The sequence below is a fragment of the Scyliorhinus torazame genome, chromosome 1, assembly GCF_047496885.1.
Source record: "Scyliorhinus torazame isolate Kashiwa2021f chromosome 1, sScyTor2.1, whole genome shotgun sequence".
Lineage (NCBI taxonomy): Eukaryota > Metazoa > Chordata > Chondrichthyes > Carcharhiniformes > Scyliorhinidae > Scyliorhinus > Scyliorhinus torazame.
The window spans coordinates 100,857,525-100,885,206 of record NC_092707.1 but is presented as its reverse complement, the minus strand read 5'-3'; the positions used below and the strand labels follow the sequence as shown (position 1 = coordinate 100,885,206).

The following is a 27,682-nucleotide window of genomic DNA, read 5'->3' as shown; positions in this document are numbered from 1 at the left end:
CCAGCGTTCCATAGCAACGTCTGCCTTTACTGAGAAACCAGCATTCGATCGCAACGCCTGCCTTTACTGAGAAACTAGCGTTCCATAGCAACGACTGCCTTTTCTGAGAAACCAGCGTTCCATTACAAAGTCTGCCTTCACCTAGAAACCAGTGTTCCATAGCAACGTCTGCCTTTACCGAGAAATGAGCGTTCCATAGCAACGTCCGCCTTTACCGAGAAACCAGCATTCCACAGCACCGACTGCCTTTACCGAGAAATCAGCGTTCCATAGCAACGCCTGCCCTTACCGAGAAATCAGCGTTCCATAGCAACGTCTGGTTTTACCGAAAAATCAGCGTTCCATAGCAACGTCTGCCTTTACCGAGAAACCAGCGTTCCACAGCACCGTCTGCCTTTACCGAGAAAGCAGCGTTCCATAGCAACGCCTGCCTTTACTGAGAAACCAGCGCTCCATTACAAAGTCTGCCTTCACCGAGAAACCAGTGTTCCATAGCAACGTCTGCCTTTACCGAGAAACCAGCGTTCCATAGCAACGTCTGCCTTTACTGAGAAACCAGCGTTCCATTGCAATGTCTGCCTTTACTGAGAAACCAGCGTTCCATTACAAAGTCTGCCTTCACCGAGAAACCAGCGTTCCATAGCACCAACTGCCTTTCCCGAGAGACCAGCGTTCCATTGCAATGTCTGCCTTTACTGAGAAACCAGCGTTCCATTGCAACGTCTGCCTTTACCGAGAAACTAGCGTTCCATTGCAACATCTGGCTTTACCAAGAAACCAGCGTTCCATGGCAACGCCTGCCTTTACTGAGAAACCAGCGTTCCATAGCAACGTCTGCCTTTACTGAGAAACCAGCGCTCCATTACAAAGTCTGCCTTCACCGAGAAACCAGCGTTCCATAGCAACGTCTGCCTTTCCCGAGATACCAGCGTTCCATTGCAATGTCTGCCTTTACTGAGAAACCAGCGTTCCATTACAAAGTCTGCCTTCACCGAGAAACCAACGTTCCATAGCAACGTCTGCCTTTCCCGAGAAACCAGCGTTCCATAGAAACGTCTGCCTTCACCGAGAAACCAGCGTTCCATAGCAACGCCTGCCTTTACTGAGAAACCAGCGTTCCATAGCAACGCCTGCCTTTACTGAGAAACCAGCGTTCCATTACAAAGTCTGCCTTTACTGAGAAACCAGCGTTCCATAGCAACGTCTGCCTTTACTGAGAAACCAGCGTTCCATTGCAACATCTGGCTTTACCGAGAAATCAGCGTTCCATAGCAACGCCTGCCTTTACCGAGAAATGAGCGTTCCAGACCAACGTCTGCCTTTACCGAGAAACCAGCATTCCACAGCACCGACTGCCTTTACCGAGAGACCAGCGTTCCATAGCAACGTCTGCCTTTACCGAGAAATAATCGTTCCATAGCAACGCCTGCCTTTACCGAGAAATCAGCGTTCCATAGCAACGTCTGGTTTTACCGAGAAACCAGCATTCCATAACAATGACTGCCGTTACCGAGAAACCAGCGTTCCATAGCAACGTCTGCCTTTACTGAGAAACCAGCGTTCCATAGCAACGTCTGCCTTTACGGAGAAACCAGCGTTCCATAGCAACGCCTGCCTTTACCGAGAAACTAGCGTTCCATCGCAACGTCTGCCTTTACTGAGAATCCAGAGTTCCATTACAAAGTCTGCTTTTACCGAGAAACAAGCTTTCCATAGCAACAATTGCCTTAACCGAGAAACCAGCATTCGACAGCAACGCCTGCCTTTACTGAGAAACCAGCGTTCCATAGCAACGTCTGCCTTTACCGAGAATCCAGCGTTCCATAGCAACGTCTGCCTTTACCGAGAAACCAGCGTTCCATAGCAACATTTGCCTTAACCGAGAAACCAGCGTTCGACAGCAACGCCTGCCTTTACTGAGAAACCAGCGTTCCATAGCAACGTCTGCCTTTACCCAGAAACCAGCGTTCCATTGCAACAATTGCCTTAACCGAGAAACCAGCGTTCGACAGCAACGCCTGCCTTTACTGAGAAACCAGCGTTCCATAGCAACGTTTGCCTTTACCGAGAAACCAGCTTTCCATAGCAACGCCTGCCTTTACTGAGAAACCAGCTTCCATAGCAACGTCTGCCTTTACTGAGAAACCAGCATTCGATTGCAACGCCTGCCTTCACCGAGAAACCAGCGTTCCATTGCAACGTCTGCCTTTCCCGAGAAACCAGCGTTCCATTGCAATGTCTGCCTTTACTGAGAAACCAGCGTTCCATTGCAACGTCTGCCTTTAGCGAGAAACTAGCGTTCCATTGCAACATCTGGCTTTACCAAGAAATCAGCGTTCCATAGCAATGTCTGCCTTTCCCGAGAAACCAGTGTTCCATTGCAACGTCTGGTTTTACCGAGAAACCAGTGTTCCATTACAAAGTCTGCCTTCACCGAGAAACCAGCATTCCATAGCAACGCCTGCCTTTCCCGAGAAACCAGCGTTCCATTGCAATGTCTGCCTTTACTGAGAAACCAGCGTTCCATTGCAACGTCTGCCTTTAGTGAGAAACTAGCGTTCCATAGCAACGTCTGCCTTTACTGAGAAACCAGCGTTCCATTGCAACGTCTGCCTTTTGTGAGAAACTAGCGTTCCATTGCTACATCTGGCTTTACCAAGAAATCAGCGTTCCATAGCAATGTCTGCCTTTCCCGAGAAACTAGCGTTCCATAGCAACGTCTGCCTTTACTGAGAAACCAGCGCTCCATTACAAAGTCTGCCTTCACCGAGAAACCAGTGTTCCATAGCAACGTCTGCCTTTATCGAGAAACCAGCGTTCCATAGCAACGTCTGCCTTTACCGAGACACCAGCGTTCCAGTGCAACGTCTGCCTTAACTGAGAAACCAGCGTTCCATTGCAATGTCTGCCTTTACCGAAAAATCAGCATTCCATAGCAACGTCTGCCTTAACCGAGAAACCAGCGTTCGACAGCAACGCCTGCCTTTACTGAGAAACCAGCGTTCCATAGCAACGTTTTCCTTTACCGAGAAACCAGCTTTCGATAGCAACGTCTGCCTTTACTGAGAAACCAGCGTTCCATAGCAACGTTTGCCTTTACCGAGAAACCAGCTTTCCATAGCAACGCCTGCCTTTACTGAGAAACCAGCGTTCCATAGCACCGTCTGCCTTTACCGAGAAACCAGCGTTCCATTGCAACATCTGGCTTTACCAAGAAATCAGCGTTCCATAGCAACGTCTGCCTTTCCCGAGAAACTAGCGTTCCATAGCAACGCCTGCCTTTACTGAGAAACCAGCACTCCATTACAAAGTCTGCCTTCACCGAGAAACCAGTGTTCCATAGCAACGTCTGCCTTCACCGAGAAACCAGCGCTCCATTACAAAGTCTGCCTTCACCGAGAAACCAGTGTTCCATAGCACCGACTGCCTTTACCGAGAGACCAGCGTTCCATAGCAACGTCTGCCTTTACCGAGAATTAATCGTTCCATAGCAACGCCTGCCTTTACCGAGAAATCAGCGTTCCATAGATGCGTCTGGTTTTACCGAGAAACCAGCATTCCATTGCAATGTCTGCCTTTACTGAGAAACCAGCGTTCCATAGCAACGTCTGCCTTTACCGAGAAACCAGCGTTCCATGCAACATCTGGCTTTACCAAGAAATCAGCGTTCCATAGCAACGTCTGCCTTTCCCGAGAAACTAGCGTTCCATAGCAACGTCTGCCTTTACTGAGAAACCAGCGTTCCACAGCACCGTCTGCCTTTACCGAGAAACCAGCGTTCCATACCAACGTCTGCCTTTACCGAGAAACTAGCGTTCCATAGCAACGTCTGCCTTTACCGAGAAATCAGCGTTCCATAGCAACGCCTGCCTTTACTGAGAAACCAGTGTTCCACAGCACCGTCTGCCTTTACCGAGAAATCAGCGTTCCATAGCAACGCCTGCCTTTACTGAGAAACCAGCGTTCCATTGCAATGTCTGCCTTTACTGAGAAACCAGCGCTCCATTACAAAGTCTGCCTTTACTGAGAAACCAGCGTTCCATTGCAATGTCTGCCTTTACTGAGAAACCAGCGCTCCATTACAAAGTCTGCCTTCACCGCGAAACCAGTGTTCCATAGCAACGTCTGCCTTTACCGAGAAACCAGCGTTCCAGTGCAACGTTTGCCTTCACCTAGAAACCAATGTTCCATAGCAACGTCTGCCTTTACCGAGAAACCAGCGTTCCATTGCAACGTCTGCCTTTACTGAGAAACCAGCGTTCCATTGCAATGTCTGCCTTTACTGAGAAACGAGGGTTCCATTGCAACGCCTGCCTTTACCGAAAAATCAGCGTTCCATAGCAACGTCTGCCTTTACCGAAAAACAAGCGTTCCACAGCACCGTCTGCCTTTACCGAGAAACCAGCGTTCCATCGCAACGTCTGCCTTTACCGAGAAACCAGCGTTCCATAGCAACGCCTGCCTTTACTGAGAAACCAGCGTTCCATAGCAACGTCTGCCTTTACTGAGAAACCAGCGTTCCATAGCAACGCCTGCCTTTACTGAGAAACCAGCGCTCCATTGCAAAGTCTGCCTTCACCGAGAAACCAGTGTTCCATTGCAACGTCTGCCTTTACTGAGAAACCAGCGTTCCATTACAAAGTCTGCCTTCACCGAGAAACCAGCGTTCCATTGCAACGTCTGCCTTTACCGAGAAACCAGCGTTCCATTACAAAGTCTGCCTTTACTGAGAAACCAGCGTTCCATTGCAAAGTCTGCCTTCACCGAGAAACCAGTGTTCCATTGCAACGTCTGCCTTTACTGAGAAACCAGCGTTCCATTACAAAGTCTGCCTTCACCGAGAAACCAGTGTTCCATTGCAACGTCTGCCTTTACTGAGAAACCAGTGTTCCATAGCAACGTCTGCCTTTACTGAGAAACCAGTGTTCCATTGCAACGTCTGCCTTTACTGAGAAACCAGCGTTCCATTACAAAGTCTGCCTTCACCGAGAAACCAGCGTTCCATTGCAACGTCTGCCTTTACTGAGAAACCAGTGTTCCATAGCAACGTCTGCCTTTACTGAGAAACCAGTGTTCCATTGCAACGTCTGCCTTTACTGAGAAACCAGCGTTCCATAGCAATGTCTGCCTTTACTGAGAAACCAGTGTTCCATAGCAATGTCTGCCTTTACCGAGAAACCAGTGTTCCATAGCAAAGTCTGCCTTCACCGAGAAACCAGCGTTCCATAGCAATGTCTGCCTTTACTGAGAAACCAGCGCTCCATTACAAAGTCTGCCTTCACCGAGAAACCAGTGTTCCATAGCAACGTCTGCCTTTACCGAGAAACCAGTGTTCCATAGCAACGTCTGCCTTTACTGAGAAACCAGCGTTCCATAGCAACGTCTGCCTTTACCGAGAAACCAGCGTTCCACAGCACCGTCTGCCTTTACCGAGAAACCAGCGTTCCATTACAAAGTCTGCCTCTACCGAAAAACCAGCGTTCCACAGCACCGTCTGCCTTTACCGAGAAACCAGTGTTCCATAGCAACGTCTGCCTTTACTGAGAAACCAGCGTTCCATAGCAACGTCTGCCTTTACCGAGAAACCAGCGTTCCATTGCAACGCCTGCATTTACTGAGAAACCAGCGTTCCATTGCAAAGTCTGCCTTCACCGAGAAACCAGCGTTCCATAGCAACGTCTGCCTTTACCGAGAAACCAGTGTTCCATAGCAACGTCTGCCTTTACTTAGAAACCAGCGTTCCATTGCAATGTCTGCCTTTACTGAGAAACCAGCGTTCCATTACAAAGTCTGCCTTCACCGAGAAACCAGCGTTCCATTGCAACGTCTGCCTTTCCCGAGAAACTAGCGTTCCATTGCAATGTCTGCCTTTACTGAGAAACCAGCGTTCCATAGCAACGTCTGCCTTTCCCGAGAAACCAGCGTTCCATTGCAATGTCTGCCTTTACTGAGAAACCAGCGTTCCATTACAAAGTCTGCCTTCACCGAGAAACCAGCGTTCCATAGCAACGCCTGCCTTTACCGAGAAATCAGCGTTCCATAGCAACGTCTACCTTTACCGAGAAATCAGCGTTCCATAGCAACGCCTGCCTTTACCGAGAAATCAGCGTTCCATAGCAACGTCTACCTTTACCGAGAAATAATCGTTCCATCGCAACGCCTCCCTTTACCGAGAAATCAGCGTTCCATAGCAACGTCTGGTTTTACCGAGAAACCAGCATTCCATAACAATGACTGCCTTTACCGAGAAACCAGCGTTCCATAGCAACGTCTGCCTTTACTGAGAAACCAGCGTTCCATAGCAACGTCTGCCTTCACCGAGAAACCAGTGTTCCATAGCAACGTCTGCCTTTACCGAGAAACCAGCGTTCCATTACAAAGTCTGCCTTCACCGAGAAACCAGCGTTCCATAGCAACGACTGCCTTTCCCGAGAAACAAGCGTTCCATTGCAAAGTCTGCCTTTACTGAGAAACCAGCGTTCCATTGCAACATCTGGCTTTACCGAGAAATCAGCGTTCCATTGCAACGCCTGCCTTTACCGAGAAATGAGCGTTCCATAGCAACGTCTGCCTTTACCGAGAAATCAGCGTTCCATAGCAACGCCTGCCTTTACCGAGAAATCAGCGTTCCATAGCAACGTCTGGTATTACCGAGAAACCAGCATTCGACAGCAACGCCAGCCTTTACTGAGAAACCAGCGTTCCATAGCAACGTTTGCCTTTACCGAGAAACCAGCTTTCCATAGCAACGCCTGCCTTTACTGAGAAACCAGCGTTCCATAGCAACGTCTGCCTTTACTGAGAAACCAGCGCTCCATTACAAAGTCTGCCTTCACCTAGAAACCAGTGTTCCATAGCAACGTCTGCCTTTACCGAGAAATGAGCGTTCCATAGCAACGTCCGCCTTTACCGAGAAACCAGCATTCCACAGCACCGACTGCCTTTACCGAGAAATCAGCGTTCCATAGCAACGCCTGCCCTTACCGAGAAATCAGCGTTCCATAGCAACGTCTGGTTTTACCGAAAAATCAGCGTTCCATAGCAACGTCTGCCTTTACCGAGAAACCAGCGTTCCACAGCACCGTCTGCCTTTACCGAGAAAGCAGCGTTCCATAGCAACGCCTGCCTTTACTGAGAAACCAGCGCTCCATTACAAAGTCTGCCTTCACCGAGAAACCAGTGTTCCATAGCAACGTCTGCCTTTACCGAGAAACCAGCGTTCCATAGCAACGTCTGCCTTTACTGAGAAACCAGCGTTCCATTGCAATGTCTGCCTTTACTGAGAAACCAGCGTTCCATTACAAAGTCTGCCTTTACTGAGAAACCAGCGTTCCATAGCACCGACTGCCTTTCCCGAGAGACCAGCGTTCCATTGCAATGTCTGCCTTTACTGAGAAACCAGCGTTCCATTGCAACGTCTGCCTTTACCGAGAAACTAGCGTTCCATTGCAACATCTGGCTTTACCGAGAAACCAGCGTTCCATGGCAACGCCTGCCTTTACTGAGAAACCAGCGTTCCATAGCAACGTCTGCCTTTACTGAGAAACCAGCGCTCCATTACAAAGTCTGCCTTCACCGAGAAACCAGCGTTCCATAGCAACGTCTGCCTTTCCCGAGATACCAGCGTTCCATTGCAATGTCTGCCTTTACTGAGAAACCAGCGTTCCATTACAAAGTCTGCCTTCACCGAGAAACCAACGTTCCATAGCAACGTCTGCCTTTCCCGAGAAACCAGCGTTCCATAGAAACGTCTGCCTTCACCGAGAAACCAGCGTTCCATAGCAACGCCTGCCTTTACTGAGAAACCAGCGTTCCATAGCAACGCCTGCCTTTACTGAGAAACCAGCGTTCCATTACAAAGTCTGCCTTTACTGAGAAACCAGCGTTCCATAGCAACGTCTGCCTTTACTGAGAAACCAGCGTTCCATAGCAACGCCTGCCTTTACTGAGAAACCAGCGTTCCATTACAAAGTCTGCCTTTACTGAGAAACCAGCGTTCCATAGCAACGCCTGCCTTTACTGAGAAACCAGCGTTCCATTACAAAGTCTGCCTTTACTGAGAAACCAGCGTTCCATAGCAACGCCTGCCTTTACTGAGAAACCAGCGTTCCATTGCAACATCTGGCTTTACCGAGAAATCAGCGTTCCATAGCAACGCCTGCCTTTACCGAGAAATGAGCGTTCCAGACCAACGTCTGCCTTTACCGAGAAACCAGCATTCCACAGCACCGACTGCCTTTACCGAGAGACCAGCGTTCCATAGCAACGTCTGCCTTTACCGAGAAATAATCGTTCCATAGCAACGCCTGCCTTTACCGAGAAATCAGCGTTCCATAGCAACGTCTGGTTTTACCGAGAAACCAGCATTCCATAACAATGACTGCCGTTACCGAGAAACCAGCGTTCCATAGCAACGTCTGCCTTTACTGAGAAACCAGCGTTCCATAGCAACGTCTGCCTTTACGGAGAAACCAGCGTTCCATAGCAACGCCTGCCTTTACCGAGAAACTAGCGTTCCATCGCAACGTCTGCCTTTACTGAGAATCCAGAGTTCCATTACAAAGTCTGCTTTTACCGAGAAACAAGCTTTCCATAGCAACAATTGCCTTAACCGAGAAACCAGCATTCGACAGCAACGCCTGCCTTTACTGAGAAACCAGCGTTCCATAGCAACGTCTGCCTTTACCGAGAATCCAGCGTTCCATAGCAACGTCTGCCTTTACCGAGAAACCAGCGTTCCATAGCAACATTTGCCTTAACCGAGAAACCAGCGTTCGACAGCAACGCCTGCCTTTACTGAGAAACCAGCGTTCCATAGCAACGTCTGCCTTTACCGAGAAACCAGCGTTCCATTGCAACAATTGCCTTAACCGAGAAACCAGCGTTCGACAGCAACGCCTGCCTTTACTGAGAAACCAGCGTTCCATAGCAACGTTTGCCTTTACCGAGAAACCAGCTTTCCATAGCAACGCCTGCCTTTACTGAGAAACCAGCTTCCATAGCAACGTCTGCCTTTACTGAGAAACCAGCGTTCCATTGCAATGTCTGCCTTTTCTGAGAAACCAGCGTTCCATAGCAACGTCTGCCTTTACGGAGAAACCAGAAGGTTGGTCAGCAGCAGCAGCAACCCTGGGGGAGGGGGTGGGGAGGGGGAGAGATTGTTTGAGGGGATGGACGAGCGGGAGATGGCATGGAGGGTGGGGAGATATGGTACGTGCGGCCAAGAGCCAGTGTATAAAGCTATGTAAATATACCATCTTGCCATGTACAGATCTTGCTCAGGGTGATATTGCGTTATCTTGTTACGGGGGGGGGGGGGTTATTATTTGTAAGGGGGAAAAATTGTGTTGTTAAAAAACCTTAATAAAGTACTTCCGGTTGCGGCGATGCCCAGCTAAGCAGCATGTTTTGGCGGCTCCAGCTCAAACGGAAATTCGGGCTATTTTAAGAGCCCCAACGGGGAATTTTTTCAGGACGAAATCCGGTGTGGGGTGAGTTAACAGGGAGTCCCCCCCAACGAAAGAGAAAAATATCGGCGGCAGCGGCTACATCGCGAAGAATCCTCGACGATAGGGACAGGAGGAAAAAAGAAGCAAAATGGCGGCGGAGAAAGCCCAGGCGACATGGGGGCCCGAGCAAGACGAATTCTTAAGACGGTGTGTGGAGCTACTTAAGAAGGAGATGCTACAGGCAATTGAGGGGCTTAAGGAGGCACAAAGGACCCAGGAGACAGAGCTCCGCGTGGTGGAGCAGAAGGTGACAGATAATGAAGACGAGATCCTGGGCCTGGCGGTCAAAACACAGACGCACGAGGCGCTCCACAAAAAGTGCATTGAAAGGATTGAGGCTCTAGAAAACAGCACGAAGGAAGAACCTTTGGATCCTGGGTCTCCCCGAGGGAGTGGAAGGAGCGGACTGCGGGGCTTACGTGAGCACGATGCTAAGCTCGCTGATGGGAGCTGAGGCCCCTTCGGGCCCCTTAGAAGTGGAGGGGGCTCATCGGGTCCCTGCGAGGAGACCAAAGGCGGGAGAACTACCTAGGGTGACAATCGTGCGATTTCACCGCTTTAAAGATAGAGAAGTGGTTCTGAGATGGGCCAAAAAGGTACGGAGTAGTAGATGGGAGAATGCGGTGGTACTGGTGTACCAGGATTGGAGTGCGGAGGTGGCAAGAAGGAGGGCGAGTTTTAATCGAGCCAAGGAGGTGCTACACAAGAAGGTGAAGTTCGGGATGCTGCAGCCGGCGCGACTATGGGTCACGTACCAGGAGAGACATCACTACTTCGAAACGGCGGAAGAAGCATGGACCTTTATTAAAGACGAGAAACTGGATCGGAACTGAGGGACTGATATTAGAGGGAAATGTCACTGTCGATGTATATAGAGATGTAAATTGGGAAGGAGGGGGACACTAAGAAATGTGGGCGTCGGTGGGGGGAAAGAAGAGACATAGGCGGAGGATGAAGAATGGGAGTGGGGCGGGTGAGGGAGCTGCGCCACAAGGGGCGGGACAGCTACAGAGAATATGGAGCCTACTGTCCTTGTTCCCGTGCCAGAAAGGTGATGGCGGGAAGATAGGTGCAAGGTAGATGGGAGTTCCCCACACGGGGGGGTCAAGGAGTGAGCGGGAGAAGCCAGGGTCAGTTGAAGTCAGCTGACTTTCGGAAGTAATATGGGGGGAGCAATCACGCTAGATGGGGATCTAGCGGGGGGGGGGGGATAACTGGGTTGCTGCTGCAGAAATCAAAGAGGAACTGGCTAAAGAGTGGGTGGTCGGGGCTGGAATGCGCCACCTAGGGAACGAGTGGGAGCGCGGAATTGGGACGAGGGACTGGCCTAGAGAAGGTGATGGCTAGTCGACACGGGAAGGGGGCAGGTAGCCCCCCAGTGCGGCTGATCACGTGGAACGTGAGAGGCCTAAATGGACTGATTAAAAGGGCCCGAGTGTTCGCGCACTTGAAAGGACTGAGGGCAGACGTGGCCATGCTCCAGGAGACGTACCTGAAGGTGGCGGACCAAGTTAGGTTAAGGAAAGGATGGGTGGGACAGGTGTTCCATTCAGGGCTGGATGCAAAGAGTAGAGGGGTGGCCATACTGGTGGGGAAACGGGTATAATTCGAAGCTAGGAGCATTGTAGCAGATAGTGGAGGCAGATATGTGATGGTGAGTGGCAGGCTGGAGGGAATGGAGGTCGTGTTGGTTAACGTATATGCCCCGAATTGGGATGATGCGGGATTCATGAAGCGGATGCTGGGACGTATACCGGACCTGGAGGTAGGAAACTTGATAACGGGGGGCGACTTCAACACCGTGCTGGACCCAGGGTTAGATAGATCCAGATCTAAGACCAGAAGAAGGCCGGCAGCGGCCAAGGTGCTTAACGGGTTTATGGACCAAATGGGGGGAGTGGATCCATGGCGATTTGTTAGACCGAAGGCCAAGGAGTTCTCCTTCTTCTCCCATGTTCACAAGGTGTACTCCCGGAAGATTTTTTTGTTTTGGGAAGGTCGTTGATCTCGAGGGTGGAAGAAGCTGAGTATTCAGCCATAGCTATCTCGGATCATGCCCCACATTGGGTGGACCTGGAACTAGGAGAGGAGAGGGAGCAGCGTGCACTCTGGCGATTAGATGTGGGATTGTTGGCGGATGAGGGAGTCTGTGGAAGGGTGCGGGGATGTATCGAGAGGTACCTGGAGGCCAATGACGACGGGGAGGTCCGAGTGGGAGTGGTATGGGAAGCACTAAAGGCGGTGGTCAGAGGAGAGCTGATCTCCATCAGGGCCCACAAAGGGAAAACAGAGGCCAAGGAAAGGGAAAGATTACTGGGGGAGATTTTAAGGATGGACAAAGAATATGCGGAGACCCCGGAGGAGGGACTGTACAGGGAGAGACGACGACTCCAGACGGAGTTCGACCTTCTGACCACCAGGAGGGCGGAGGTGCTGTGGAGGAAGGCACAGGGGATGAGATATGAATATGGGGAAAAGGCTAGTCGCCTGTTGGCCCATCAGCTGCGAAAGAGGACAGCGGCGAGGGAGATAGGGGGAATTAGAGACAAAAAGGGAGCTACGGTGCGGAGAGCAGGGAAGATAAACGAGATGTTTAAGACTTTTACGAAAGACTTTATAGGTCCCAACCCCCGGAGGGAAAAGAGGAGATGCGGCAGTTTTTGGACCAATTAAGGTTCCCGAGGGTGGAGGAGCAGGAGGTGGAAGGCCTGGGGGCACCAATTGGGGTGGACGAGGTTACCAAAGGGCTGGGGAACATGCAGACAGGGAAGGCCCCAGGACCAGATGGGTTCCCGGTGGAATTTTATAGAAAATATGTGGACTTGCTGGCCCCGCTGTTGGTGAGGACTTTTAACGAGGCCAGGGAAGGGGGGACTCTACCCCCGACAATGTCGGAGGCGACGATATCGATAATTTTGAAGCGGGATAAAGATCTGCTGCAGTGCGGGTCCTATAGGTCTATTTCACTACTAAATGTGGATGCCAAATTGCTAGCAAAGGTGCTGGCATCGAGGATAGAGGACTGTGTCCCGGGGGTGGTGCACGAAGACCAGACAGGATTCGTAAAGGGGAGACAACTAAATGTCAACGTGCGACGGCTATTCGGGGTGATAATGATGCCCCCAGCAGAGGGGGAGGCAGAGATAGTGGCGGCAATGGATGCAGAGAAGGCATTTGATAGGGTAGAGTGGGAGTATCTATGGGAGATGCTGAGGGGGTTCGGGGACGGGTTTGTTAGCTGGGTCAAACTCCTCTATGGGGCCCCAACGGCAAGTGTGGTCACGGGTCGGCAAAGATCGGAGTACTTCCGACTATACAGGGGAACAAGACAGGGATGCCCGCTATCTCCATTACTGTTCGCGTTGGCAATTGAACCACTGGCCATGGTGCTGAGAGACTCCAGAAAATGGAGAGGGGTGATTAGAGGGGGAGAGGAACACCGAGTGTCACTCTACGCGGATGACCTACTGCTGTATGTGACGGACCCAGTGGGGGGATGACAGAGGTCATGCAGGTATTGAGGGAGTTCGGAGATTTCTCGGGATATAGGCTTAACATGGGAAAGAGTGAACTTTTTGTGATACACCCTGGGGACCAGAGTAGAGGGATAGATGGCCTGCCTTTAAGGAAAGTGGAAAGAAACTTTCGATACTTGGGGATTCAGATAGCCAGGAGCTGGGGAACCTTACACAGACACAATCTGACTCGGCTGGTGGAACAAATGGAAGAGGATTTCAAAAGATGGGACATGCAGCCACTGTCACTGGCGGGCAGAGTGCAGGCAATTAAGATGATGGTCCTCCCGAGGTTCCTATTTGTATTCCAATGTCTCCCTATACAGATCACTAAGGCATTCTTTAAAAAAATAGACAGGAGCATCACGAGCTTCGTGTGGGCAGGGAAAGTTCCGAGGGTAAGGAGGGGGTTCTTACAACGTAGTAGAGACAGAGGGGGACTGGCGCTGCCGTATTTGGGCGACTACTACTGGGCCGCCAATGTGGTGATGATCCGTAAATGGATGATAGAGGGAGAGGGAGCGGCGTGGAAAAGATTAGAGAGAAAGTCCTGTAAAGGGACGAGTCTAGAGGCGCTGGTGACGGCGCCACTACCGTTCTCACCAAAAAATTTTATCACAAACCCAGTGGTGGCGGCAACATTAAATATTTGGGGACAATGGAGGCGACAGAGAGGTGTGCTGGGAGCCCTGGTGGGGTCCCCAATTAGGAACAACCATAGGTTTGCCCCAGGGAGGATGGATGGAGGATTCCAGAGCTGGCACCAGTTGGGAATTAGGAGGGTGGGAGATTTATTTATAGACGGGACGTTTGCGAGCTTGGGAGCGTTGGAGGAAAAGTATAAGCTGCCCCGGGGAAATTTCTTTAGGTATATGCAGGTGAGGGCGTTCACAAGACAACAGGTGAGGGAATTTCCATTGCTCCCGACACAGGGGATCCAGGATAGAATGCTCTCGGGGGTGTTGGTCGGGGAGGGCAAGGTGTCAGAGATATACCGAGAGATGAGAGAAGAGGGGGAGGAGCTGGTGGGCGAACTGAAAGGAAAGTGGGAAGAAGAGCTCGGGGAGGAGATAGAGGAGGGTCTGTGGGCTGATGCCCTAAGCAGGGTAAATTCCTCTTCCTCGTGTGCCAGGCTTAGCCTGGTTCAATTTAAGGTGCTACATAGAGCACACATAACGGGAGCAAGGTTGAGCAGGTTCTTCGGAGTGGAGGACAAGTGTGGGAGGTGCGGGGGAAGCCCAGCGAACCACACACATATGTTTTGGTTGTGCCCGGCACTGGAGGGGTATTGGAGGGGAGTGACAGGAGTGATTTCGAAGGTAGTGAAGGTCCGGGTCAAACCAGGCTGGGGGTTAGCTCTATTTGGAGTTGCGGAAGAGCCGGGAGTGCAGGAGGCGAAAGAGGCCGATGTCGTGGCCTTTGCGTCCCTAGTAGCCCGGCGTAGGATTTTACTATGTGGAAGGAAGCGAAACCCCCCGGACTGGAGGCCTGGATAAACAATATGGCGGAGTTCATAAAACTGGAGCAGTTTAAGTTTGCACTGAGAGGATCGGCTCAAGGGTTCACCAGACGGTGGCAACCGTTCCTCGACTACCTAGCGGAACGTTAGAGGGAAGACAGATGACCAGCAGCAGCCACCCAGGGGGGTGGGGGGGAGGAGGAGGAGAGGGAGGGGGGAGGGGAAAGTTTCATTTTATGTTATTTGGTTAGTTTACCATGTTAGTTAGTTACTCTTTATTAGATTGTAGTTATCATGTTACTTGTACTGTTCAATTTTCTTTATGTTTGATGTGTAAGGGGAAAAAATTGTGAATGAAAAATTTCAATAAAATGTATTTTAAAAAAAAACCTTAATAAAAATATCTATATAAAAAATTTTTTTTTTACTGAGAAACCAGTTCCATAGCAACGTCTGCCTTTACGGAGAAACTAGCGTTCAATAGCAACGCCTGCCTTTACCGAGAAATCAGCGTTCAATAGCAACGTCTGCCTTTACCGAGAAACCAGCGTTCCACAGCACCGTCTTCCTTTACCGAGAAACCAGCGTTCCATAGCAACGTCTGCCTTTACTGAGAAACCAGCGTTCCATTACAAAGTCTGCCTTTACCGAGAAATCAGCGTTCCATTGCAACGTCTGCCTTTACCGAGAAACTAGTGTTCCATAGCAACGTCTGCCTTTCCCGAGAAACCAGCGTTCCATTGCAATGTCTGCCTTTACCGAGAAACCAGCGTTCCATAGCAACGTCTGCCTTTATGGAGAAACCAGCGTTCCATAGCAACGTCTACCTTTCCTGAGAAACCGGCGTTCCACAGCAACGTCTGCCTTTACTGAGAAACCGGCGTTCTCTAGCAACGACTGCCTTTACCGAGAAACCGGGGTTCCACAGCAACGTCTGCCTTTACTGAGAAACCGGCGTTCCATAGCAACGTCTACCTTTCCTGAGAAACCAGCGTTCCCTAGCAACGACTGCCTTTACCGAGAAACCGGCGTTCCATAGCAACGTCTGCCTTTATGGAGAAACCAGTGTTCCATAGCAACGTCTGCCTTTACTGAGAAACCAGCGTTCCATAGCAACGTCTGCCTTTACTGAGAAACCGGCGTTCCACAGCAACGCCTGCCTTTACTGAGAAACCAGCATTCGATAGCACCGTCTGCCTTTACTGAGAAACCAGTGTTCCACAGCAACGTCTGCCTTTACCGAGAAACCAGCGTTCCATAGCAACGTCTGCCTTTACTGAGAAACCAGCGTTCCACAGCAACGTCTGCCTTTACTCAGAAACCAGCATTCCACAGCACCGTCTGCCTTTACTGAGAAACCAGCGTTCCATAGCAACGCCTGCCTTTACTGAGAAACCAGCGTTCCCTAGCAACGACTGCCTTACTCAGAAATCAGCGTTCCATAGCAACGCCTGCCTTTACTGAGAAACCAGCGTTCCATAACAACGTCTGCCTTTACCGAGAAACCAGCGTTCCCTAGCAACGACTGCCTTTACCGAGAAACCGGCGTTCCACAGCAACGTCTGCCTTTACCGAGAAACCGGCGTTCCATAGCAACGCCTGCCTTTACTGAGAAACCAGCGTTCCCTAGCAACGACTGCCTTACTCAGAAACCAGCGTTCCATAGCAACGCCTGCCTTTACTGAGAAACCAGCGTTCCATAACAACGTCTGCCTTTACCGAGAAACCAGCGTTCCATAGCAACGCCTGCCTTTACTGAGAAACCAGCGTTCCCTAGCAACGACTGCCTTACTCAGAAACCAGCGTTCCCTAGCAACGACTGCCTTTACCGAGAAACCAGTGTTCCATAGCAACGTCTGCCTTTACTGAGAAACCAGTGTTCCACAGCAACGTCTGCCTTTACTGAGAAACCAGCGTTCCACAGCAACGTCTGCCTTTACTGAGAAACCAGCTTTCCATAGCAACGCCTGCCTTTACTGAGAAACCAGCGTTCCATTGCAATGTCTGCCTTTACTGAGAAACGAGGGTTCCATAGCAACGCCTGCCTTTACTGGAAAACCAGCGTTCCCTAGAAACGACTGCCTTTACTGAGAAACCAGCGTTCCACAGCAACGTCTGCCTTTACTGAGAAACCAGCGTTCCATTGCAATGTCTGCCTTTACCGAGAAACCAGTGTTCCATAACAACGTCTGCCTTTACTGAGAAACCAGCGTTCCATAACAACGTCTGCCTTTACTGAGAAACCAGCGTTCCATAGCAAGTCTGCCTTTACTGAAAAACCAGCGGTCCACAGCACCCACACAAATAGTCGGAACACTTACATCCTCTCATTGACCTGTAGAATTAGCAACGACTTTGCTTCAGACAAATTGGTTCCATTTCCAGTGATGAGATTGGATGGATGGAAACTGGATAAACAAATAAAAGCTCATTATGTGTACATCGAATCTCTAAAAGAAAATGCTGATGCGAAAGGTGCAAGACTTCCTCTAGTGCGTCACCGTAGGACACAGGAGGGTGGGAAACAGCTATACTTGCCGGACACAAATCAGCAGTTCAAAAACCACTACTTCACAAAATACAGAACCAGAATACAAGGTTTAGATGAAGCATTTTAACATCAGTGTCATTTTTGATATTATTTAAATAAATTTCGAGTACCCAATTATTTTTTCCAATTAAGGGGCAATTTAGCGTGGCCAATCCACCTAACCTGCACATCTTTGGGTTGTGGGGTGAAACCCACGCAGACATGGGGAGAATGTGCAAACTCCACATGGACAGTAACCCAAGGCCGGGATTCGAACCAGGGTCCACAGCGCCGTAGGCTGCAGTGCTAACCACTGTGCCATCATGCTGCCCCAGCTCCTGTATTTTAAATTATTTTAGAAAGGATAAACAGGGTCAAACATAAGTCTTAAACAAGGAAAACGGTGTGTAGGGGGGAAGAAGAGAAACATTTGGTGGAAATACCACAAGCCTGAAGAAAAAAAAAAATGAGATTAGAATCAAGATCATACCATGTTTAAAAAAAGAGTAAACATCTATGGCAGGGGCAGGCAGGACATTAAACAGGAGAATAACCATTAGCACCCTCCCCCCAGCCCCAAAAGCCTATTCGGCCATCTAATTAGATCAAGGCTGAACTGAATAAGGAGTTAAAATCTCAGTTTTGAAAACAGCAATAGGGACCATTTATATAATGAAATTATTTTATTCCCATACGGCAACATACACAGAATCTGAAACAAAACAGGGAAACTGGAGACAATAGCTCAAAGAGAAACCCAACATAATAGGGAAACAAAATTATGGCTGCTTAAATGACTGGATATTAAACATTGCAGGATAGAACTGGTTTGGAAAAGATTTGGGAAGGAAGAGGTAAAGCAGTTGCATTAATTAGAAACAGAAATACCAGTAAGAAAATAAAAGATCAAACTAACATTAAGATAGAAACAATGGGCATGGAATAAGATCACGGGTCAAAAGGAATCAATCATACTAATAGGGGTATAACGAAACACCACCAAATAGGAGGGAATAGCAGGGGCTGGTTTAGCACACTGGGCTAAATCGCTGGCTTTTAAAGCAGACCAAGGCAGGCCAGCAGCACGGTTCAATTCCCGTAGCAGCCTCCCCGAACAGGCGCCGGAATGTGGCGACTAGGGGCTTTTCACAGTAACTTCATTGAAGCCTACTTGTGACAACAGCGATTTTCATTTCATTTCATTCATTCAAGAGAAGGGAGAAATGTTGGGAGACCGAGGAATTGAGTAAATTTCAACTACCCTAGGGTAGAATAGGGTAAAGAGAGAAGATAATGGAGTTTGAAAGAGTTTGTACAGGATTCCTTTCTTACCCAGTACAAGAGGTGCAGGGAGAGTGGAATTATTGCATGACCTAGCAACAGGAAATGAACCAGAACAGGTAAGAGAAATAAGCATAGGGGAGCATCTAGACAATAGTGGCCACAAAATAAGATTTGAGCTAATGGTCGAGAGACTCTTAAACCAAAGGCAAAACAATAGATTGGGGAAAAAATTATAACGAAAAGGGAATGAGAATAAAAATAAGGCAAACGAGAATTAAAAACTGACTAAGGTAGAACAAAAATAAAGCACTGATCCAAAGAACTCATGAGATAGAGGGGAGTGATGTAGGGAGGGCATTCCAGAGCTTGGGCCCAGGTAAGCTGAAGGCCCAACCACCAATGGTGGAGTAATTAAAAGGGGATGCACAAAATTAGAGCAGTGGAGATTCCTTGGAGTTTGTGGGGCTGGACGAAATTACAGAGATAGGGAGGGGCGAGGCCATGGAAGGATTTGAAAACAAGTAGGAGAGATTTAAAATCAAGACATTGCTTGATTGGGATCCAATATAGGTCAGAGAACACGGGGGTGATACGGGAATGGGATTCACTGTGAGTTACGATGTGGGCAGCAGAGTTTTGGATGAGCTCAGGTTTACAGAGGGTAGAATGTAGGAGGCCAGCCAGGAGTGTGGTGGGATAGTTAAGTCTAATGGTCAACAAAGGCATAAATTAGGGTTTGGGAGCAGTTTAGCCCAGTTGGCTGGACAGCTGGTTCAGGATGCAGAGGAAGGCCAACAGCGCAGGTTCAATTCCCATACTGGCTGAGGTCATTCATGAAGGTCCCACCTTCTCAACCTTGCCCCTCACCTGAGGTGTGGTGATCCACAGGTTTCACTGCCAGTCAGCTCTCTCCCTAAAATGGGAAATCAGCCTCTGGTCATCTGGGACTATGGCGATTTCACTTAAATTAGGGCTTCAACAGATGAGTTAAGGAAGTGGAAATAGGTGGTCTTAGTGATGGTATGAATATGAGTTTAGAAGTTCATTCTGGGACCAGACATGACACCAAGGTTACGAGTCAGAGTGTCAGACAGTTGCCAGAGAGCGGGATAGAGTCTGTAGCTCGGAAATGCAAGTTGGAGCAGGGACCGAAAACAATGTGTTGGCCTTCTTAATATTTGATTGGGAGAAATCGCTGCTTATCCAGCACTGGATCGATAGTCCAGTCTGATAGCTTAGCAATAGTGGGAGTTGAGAGAGACGATTCGTGAGATAGGGCTGGGTGTCATCAGTGTACATGTGAAAACTAACACTGTTTTCAGGTGATGTTGCCACAGGGCAGCAAGTAGGTGAGAAATAGAAGAATCAATTATAATAATCCTGCCAATAGCAAAACACTGGGTGAGTTGAGATACAGAAACCATGCAATCTAAATGCATGTATTAAGTACAGGAACAATGAAAGAAAGAAAAACAAAAAAAAGGGAAGAAAGGGTTGGGAAAGATATCAAAATGGGACAGGAAAGCCAAAAAAATGACTGCAATAAATTTACAAGGAAAATAGAAAAGTGTTCCACAGATCTACAAAGAAAAACTTAGATAGGGATATTGCCACTAAAGCATGCACATGATATACCAGGAAAATGGCAGAAATATTGTATAATTATTTCCTCTCAGTATGTAAAAAGGAGAAATGATATTAGAAGAGATCATAAAGGATATTAAGACATTTCATTAAGGAAATGAAGGGGAGATAATTAATGAACTGGAAATTGGAGAGGATAAAATCGCTGGTTTGGTTGAGGTGGGAGATAGCACAGATTTTTAAGAAAACTAATTCTTACCCTACCTTTCTGAATTCTTTGACGTACCAGAGTAGACAGGGGTAATGCAATGGATATAATATGTATGAGCTTTAAAAAGGCCTCCAATATGGTACTTACTTGAACGGGACTCATGACTAAAGTCAGTGCATGTGGGGTCAAAGCAGCAAAATGAAATCAGCTACAAAACAGAGTCGGGGTTAAAGATAGTTGCTCAGGCTGATGGATGGGGAAAGTGGTGTTCCTCAAGGGTCAGTGCTAGGACATAAACAACTTGGACAAAAGAATTGGAAAAACAATTTTAGAATTTACGGCTAACCCTAACTATTTGCAGTAGCCAATACCGAGGAAGATTAGAAATAAAACAAGGTGTAAAAAATCTTGCAGCGTTTGTGACCACTGACAAGAAAGAATTTAGTAATTGTAGCATTGTCTGAACCAATATAGATCTGTGAGCTCAGGGGTCAATGGAACCCAGTGAGCGGTAGGATGCAGACAGAATTTTCCATGAGTCAAGTTTCTGTGGGGGGGGAATGTGGGAGACCAGCCAGGAGAGCATTGTAATAGCTGGGTCTAGACACAGAAAAGGTATCAATGAGGATTTCTGCAGCAGAGATGTAGCTGGGGAGAGCAGAGTGAGGATGGGGTAGCTAGGATCTTCTCAATACACATGGAAGGAATTTCTGGATATCAAGATAGGGGCTGGTTTAGCACAGTGGGCTCAATAACTGGCTTGTATTGCAGAACAAGGCAGCAGCGCGGGTTCAATTCCCGTACCAGCCTCCCCAAACAGGTGCAGGAATGTGGCGACTAGGGGCTTTTCACAGTAACTTCATTGAAGCCTACTTGTGACAATAAGCGATTATTATCTGACAAACAGCACTGACAAATCAGATACGGGGAGGGGTCAAAAGGTGATGCTGAGGTAGAGCTGGGTGCTGTCAGTGTATATCTATGTTCTCAGACGATGGCTGAGGGGCAGCACAAGGATCAGAAATATGATAGTGCCAAGGGCAGATCTCACTAGAGGGGATGGTCGCCAGATACGAGGGATAAAGCAATAAGAGGATATGTTGATAGTGTTAGAAGAAGCGAGAGAGGAGACCATTGTGAAGCATAACTTGTTATGGACCTGCTTGGCTAAAAGCCCCATTCCTTTCCTGTGACATGTTAATACAACAAACAGAAACGATACAGCCGTGGGTATAGGTTGCTGCATGTGGATTGGGATGTCAGGTAATGGTTATTCCGATTCTGCTTTTTGCACCTACTTCCTCACGTATTAACCACTGGTCAGAAACCTGTGCCACCCTAAACTTGTTTTGAAACTTGATGGATCAGAGTAGACGTAGGACAACCTTGAGCTTGAAACACCAGGAAGGTTCCTCTTCAACCTTTGCCCCCATGAGAGCGGTGGCAACATCAAAATAGAATTCAGCACCCTCGACTTTAAAGGTTCTTTGAAGAGAGAAGGGAATCAAACTCCTGCTCACTGGCCAGTGACTGCTACTGGACAGGTGATCATTAATGAGAACATTGAAGAGAGCTGTAAAGGCACCTGCACCTGGGCTTAGCTGTGAAGTATCCTATTTTTGGGTGAAATACTGAAGGGGGGGGTAGATGGTGGCAAGGTTGCTGTTGACAGTGCCCATAGAACTGCAAGCTCTGCTTCCCATCCCAAAGATGGTAAGTGGAGAAAAGTGAAGGGATTAAGAGAATGCAGAACTAAAGTTCCAATACAGAACAGAATTGTGGGAAGCAGCAAGTTATGATACGAAATTGTTGGCTGAAAGGGTGATGGAAACAGATTTAATGCTCTTTTACAAAAGGAAATTGGGTAGAAACTCAAAAAGGAAACTGCAGGGCTCTGGGGAAAGAGGAAAGGGACTAATTGGATAGCTATTTCAAAGAGCTGCCACGGGCAAGATGGGTTGAATGGCTTCCGACACTGCTGCAAGACTCAATCATTACTTACTAATACCTTTCCCATTACAAAGACTTTCCTCTCGGAATTTCACCCGATATTTGACACTAACCTGGAACTGCTCCTCCAGCAGTTGTCTGAAGGGCTGATGTTGAATCTTGACTCAGAAGGTGAAGGACTGTGTTGATTCCACCATGACACTACCCTGCCCAAGGCGTAGCTTAGCGACCAAAAGGATTTGTCCGAATGAACCGGGAGAATGAGTCTTTTCAAGCCCTCTCCAAATTGAGTCAAGAATGGGCGATGGGAGTTGGGGACTCTGCCAAAATGGCGCTGCCTTGTCCAGACCCTGTAACAGGCCGGGGATGAAAGTGCTAGAACTGTGTGCAACCCAAACCTGGAACGAGTGCAAGGGCACCTCCCAGCCTTGAACGGGGAAGCAGGCAGCCAACTGGTCTTGCCAAAGTTGACATGGCATTGGGAAACCGCCCAAGAGTCTTGACTGGAGTGTTGTGGAGTAATTGATAAATCTGTCCTTTCAGAACATTGTTTAACTGGTTCACCGCCGTCAATGAGAAAGGAAAGCAATGAAGTCACATTAAGATGAGGTGTAATTGGGAAATCCGGAGTAATGAAACGTGGACAGTCACTGGGAAAAGGCCAATTCTGATCCTTGCTGTAAAACTGGCCAGGAGGCTTCACACTGATTGGCTGTTCTGTACTTGGGGATGAGAGGTGGCAGAAAGTGTTTATGCAGGATGTTTGTTCAGTATTGAAGCAAAACTGTAGTAATTGAAACCTACTACACAAACCCATGGCTATAATAAGGTCAGCTGTTCGAGGGGATTCCTGCAGCATTTGTACACACTTAGAAAACACACTCAGGCCATTGGCAATGGTTGACAAATGCTCCAATAGCACAGGCTTTCTGCACCATTTACTATGTGCTAAATTGTTAATCTGTACAAGAGGCAGCTTCTTTGGTTTGAGTTCCTCCATTGGTTGGACCTTGTGGTCCATGTCAGAAGTGACACAGTTTCTCTCTCTGCTGCAACAATCTACATACTGTGGAGTCCTGTTCGTCCAGAACTTCGCAAGTTTGGGGAAATACGGAGCACAATTTGATAAAAGCATGGCGTGGTTTAATTTCCTCATCTTTAAACCAACAAACTCTTTCCTCCTCCTTGCAATTTGCAGCCCTTTCAGCTTTACACAGCAACTAGCTGCTTCCTCACGTACTGGTGATATTCCAAACTCTCCAGGAATGTCTGTTCTGTCCATAATTGTTTGATAATCTTTCTTTTCCACACAGATTGCCTCCTGTACTTTGTACGGAACACACGCAGCCTGTGTAAACTGTACCGAAACAGATTCTAATTCACGGATATCAAGGTCAACATCTTGGCATTCGTTATCCTTGCAACACATTTCTTCACTGTCAATGTAGGTGCAAACATTACCTTCTTTCAATGTTAGTGGATCAAATTGCTTCTTTTGGAAAGTGTTGATACCAGAGATTTCATTTGATATCTTGCATTTCACTTTAATATCCTCGAAGATTGTATTTCTAGCCAATGTTACCTCATCTTCTGCATCACCATTGGACAATGCTGCTGTGACCTCACCTTCTGCATTGGCATTGGTCAATGCTGCCATGACCTCACCTTCTGCATCGGCATTGGTCAATGCTGCAGTGACCTCACCTTCTGCATCGGCATTGGTCAATGCTGCTGTGACCTCACCTTCTGCATCGGCATTGGTCAATGCTGCTGTGACCTCACCTTCTGCATCGGCATCGGTCAATGCTGCTATGACCTCACCTTCTGCATTGTCATTGGTCAATGCTGCTGTGACCTCACCTTCTGCATCATCATTGGTCAATGCTGCTGTGACCTCACCTTCTGCATCGTCATTGGTCAATGCTGCTGTGATCTCACCTTCTACATCATCATTGGTCAATGCTGCTCTGACTTCCCCTTCTGCAGCCATCCCCATGTTTGCTACATCTGGAGCTGGCTTCATTGAACCATTCACTTCAGGTATTCTGCTAGTCACACTCTTTATGGATGCCAAGGAGTCTGGAGAAAACACAACCACTTCATTCTCCGAAAACTCACCATGGGAAAGCACTGTGTTAGCTGCTCCATCAACAATATCTGGAAATATCACAAATAATCCATTCTCTGCAATGGTCCCTTTGGTTATTGCAACTTCTAAAGATTTTGCTTCATCATCCTTATTCCCTACAGTTAATTCAATGAGTACTATATCTGTAGGTATATCAACTAATTCCTCATCAACTAGAATTTCACAAGTCACACTTTCAGCTGTTTCAGGTTCTGTAAGTGCCTCACTAGCCAGCTGTTCAGCTGGACGTGGACTACAAGTTGTCACACCTACTTCCATGGCCAGCTCAACTGCTGTACATATCTCCATGGCAGCAGCAGTAGTATCAGCAGGTATGTCAGCCAGCTCATTCTCGGTTAGTATTTTATCAAATGCCACATCCTCAATAGGCACTTCCGTGGTCAGCTCTTCGTCCGAGCTCAGCTCATCCTCTGTAGACAGCTCGTCCACCATGCTCAGCTCATCTGCCGTGGACAGCCCGTCCATGGTGCTCAGATCATCGTCAGCAGAATCATCAATGGCAATATCTGATGTAGGTAGATCAATCAATTCATTCACTTTAAGCATGATACTGGCCATTGCCCTTTCCACAGAATACTCATTTGGTAGATCACACTCTACAGACGTCTCCATGGTTGTACCTGGAGGGCCCTCATTCTTGGGAATAGCGTTTATGGTTGCCACGACTCCTAAAGATACTGCTTTGGGTGTATCTGCTGTACTCAATTGATTTGGTGTTGTGTCTGTAGGTGCATCAGTCAACTTGTTCTCTGACAGAAACTCAAAGGTCACAAACTCTGCAGTTGTTTTATCCCTTGCAAGTGACTCAGTTGGGAGCTGATTCCCAGCAAGTGTTGCACTGGTAGCTGAAGAAATATGGTCAGGCACATCACCGCGTACTGCGTCTTCTAAAGGCACTTCTCGAACCAAGCCAATCTCTGCAAACCTCTTGGTGGCTGCTGAGTGGAGCGGTGCCACAGCAAATTCTTTTGCTCCAAGTGCCTTGCCAGGACTCTCACCTTCTACAGTCTTCTCGTCGTCAGTCCGCTTTAGCACTGTGGCAGGGAGCTTTGCCTCATTTTTCGGAATTTTGGCACCCATGTTTCCTTCAGATACCTCGCCGCTGGCTCCAATTCTGGCCAATGCTGAAAATAGACGGTCACTGCTGACTGACTGTTCCACACTTTTATACAGGAGAAAGCTGCAATTTGTTTCACATGGATGTACATTAGCAGCAGGGATTTGTCTTCCGCATTGATCCATTACAGTAGAATGTTCCGTTCTCTCATATCCGACTATGAATGGGCCCGTACCACAGCTCAAGCCATCTCCACCTGCCAGTACAAAAGACAGGAAGAAAGTTAACCCCACGATGGTCTGATTTTGGGGAAATGTTACAAATATAGGTGAAATCTTTTGATCCGGTTTTCTCCATCATGATCCTAGTCTACCTCACAGTTTGGCCACAGGGCCAATTTGAAATTGAAACCACAGCTTAGTTTTGCAAGGCAAGGACAAGACACTGTCAAATTAAAGTTTATTTGGGCTGGCAGCTAAACCTAACAAACTCGGATTTAGATATTGGTTAAAAACCTCAGCTAGAACATTTCAAGAACCTAAACTGCAATAAAAAGGGATAAGATAAAGATGCAAATTGCAGGGTTTTGGAGAGTGTGTGGCGCAGTGGGATTAATGGGATAGTACGGACAATGGTCCAAATGGCCTCATTCATCTTTGTTCTGTGATTCTATGTACATAACAATGAATACTGGCGCCTCAAGGGTGGCAATGGGATGTTATAGCTTATTAAAACATTTAGAAGGGATTCCTTGGCTAAAAGGTACTTACTTGATTCTTGAGGACAAGCACATCACAATAACACACGCTCCAGTCTCTACTTTAGATTTATCCTTCAACAACAGCAGGTGAAACAGAAGTCTGCCCCTTCCCTTTTGCCTCCTCAGCACCCAAGGCTGATCACAGTTGAAATCCCTGGCCTCAGACTTGCACGATTGTCAAAGTGAATTAGATTACAGAAACATCCAAGCACAATGAATTAATTAACATAGCAAGTTCCAAGTATGAAGAGAGAACTTGATTTCATAGAACCTCATTGCCCTGTAGAATGTCTCCAAGCCCTTTTTAGTTAATATATTGTGAGAGGTGCCGGCAATTGCGCAGACAAATATGTGGGGGCCTTACATGAAGATTAAGTAAATGGCCAGTTAATCAGTTTATGATAAGATTGCAGTTCTCGGGCAGGACGGCTTCCTCCTCCTCCTCTGTGGGAAGTTTAATATCCAGAAGAAGAGCTCTCTGTTAGGGGGTTAAATAACTATGAATTTTTGAATGCATTGACCCTTGAGTAGGAAAAGAGCAGAGACACAGAGAGCCAATTCATTTGGTATTCTTTATCAAGGAAGGATTCTTGTTTTCAAATAATGCTACAGGATCTTTATTTATTTATTTATTTCCAATTAAGGGGCAATTTAGTGTGGTCAATCCACCTACCTTGCACATCTTTGGGTTGTTGGGGTGAGACCCACGCAGACACGGGGAGAATGTGCAAACTGCACATGGACAGTGACCTGGGACTGGGATTGAACTCGGGTCCTCAGCGCCGTGAGGCAACAGTGCTAACCACTGCACCACCGTGCTGCCCCTAGCGCATGGTCAGTGCTGACTAATGTCAGCGGACTGGCTGATGCCACAATGAGCGGTATGGTACTTAGCACAACAACTGGAGGTGGAGGTGGCGAATGGAGAACACTTAAACAAATAACTGGGACACTTGGGGCCATCTAAAAAGAGCCCCGAGTTGGTTTGATCAAAACTAACAAACCTGCCATTCTGGGCAAACAAGCGCAGAATTTGTTTGAGATCTGAGTCACTGAGTTTGTAAAGACACACTCCGGTGGGTCCCTCCACCAATTTCCTGAACGCATCATAGATCCAAGGAACTGGATTTGGGGTCTGAGCTGATGCAACGTGTATGGGTGCTGTATATTAAACGGATGGTACATGTGGAGAGAATATTTCCTCTTGGGGGAGAATCTAGAACCAGGGGGTCAGTGTTTAAAAATAAAGGGTTGCTGACTGTAAAAGGAGACGAGGCATATCCTTTTTTCTCAGAGGGTCGTGAGACTATGGTACTCTCTTCCTCAAAGGGCAATGGAAGTAGAGTCTTTGAATATTTTTAAGGCAGAACAAGATAGATTCTTGATTAACAAGGGGGTGAATCTATTCAGGAACACGCGTGTTTTTTTTTTAACATGAGATATTGACCTTTTATAGGAATATGGGAGTAGGCCATCCAGCCGTCGATCCTGCTCCGCCGTTAGATACGATCATGGCTGATTGGCCACTTGTCTTTTACCCACACGAGAACAACACGGTAGCACAGTGGTTAGCACTGTGGCTTCACAGCGCTAGGGTCCCAGGTTCGATTCCCCGCTGGGTCACTATCTGTGCGGAGTCTGCACGTTCTCCCCGTGTGTGCGTGGGTTTCCTCC

General features: G+C 48.0%; 1 protein-coding gene across 6 annotated transcripts in view; it reads right to left on the bottom strand.

Moving 5' to 3' along the window:
- LOC140410498 (uncharacterized) overlaps window positions 1-27,682 on the bottom strand; it is a 199,608-nt gene that overhangs the window by 36,654 nt on the left and 135,272 nt on the right. For 5 of the 6 annotated variants that reach the window (XM_072498645.1, XM_072498682.1, XM_072498652.1 and 2 more), the window contains 2 exons: window positions 22,156-25,504; window positions 16,805-16,891 (listed from right to left, as the gene is read on the bottom strand). In XM_072498645.1, the coding sequence (XP_072354746.1) occupies window positions 16,805-16,891; window positions 22,156-25,504 (3,436 nt within the window). The remainder of the gene's footprint in view (window positions 1-16,804; window positions 16,892-22,155; window positions 25,505-27,682) is intronic. The other variant, XM_072498672.1, reaches the window with a different exon arrangement.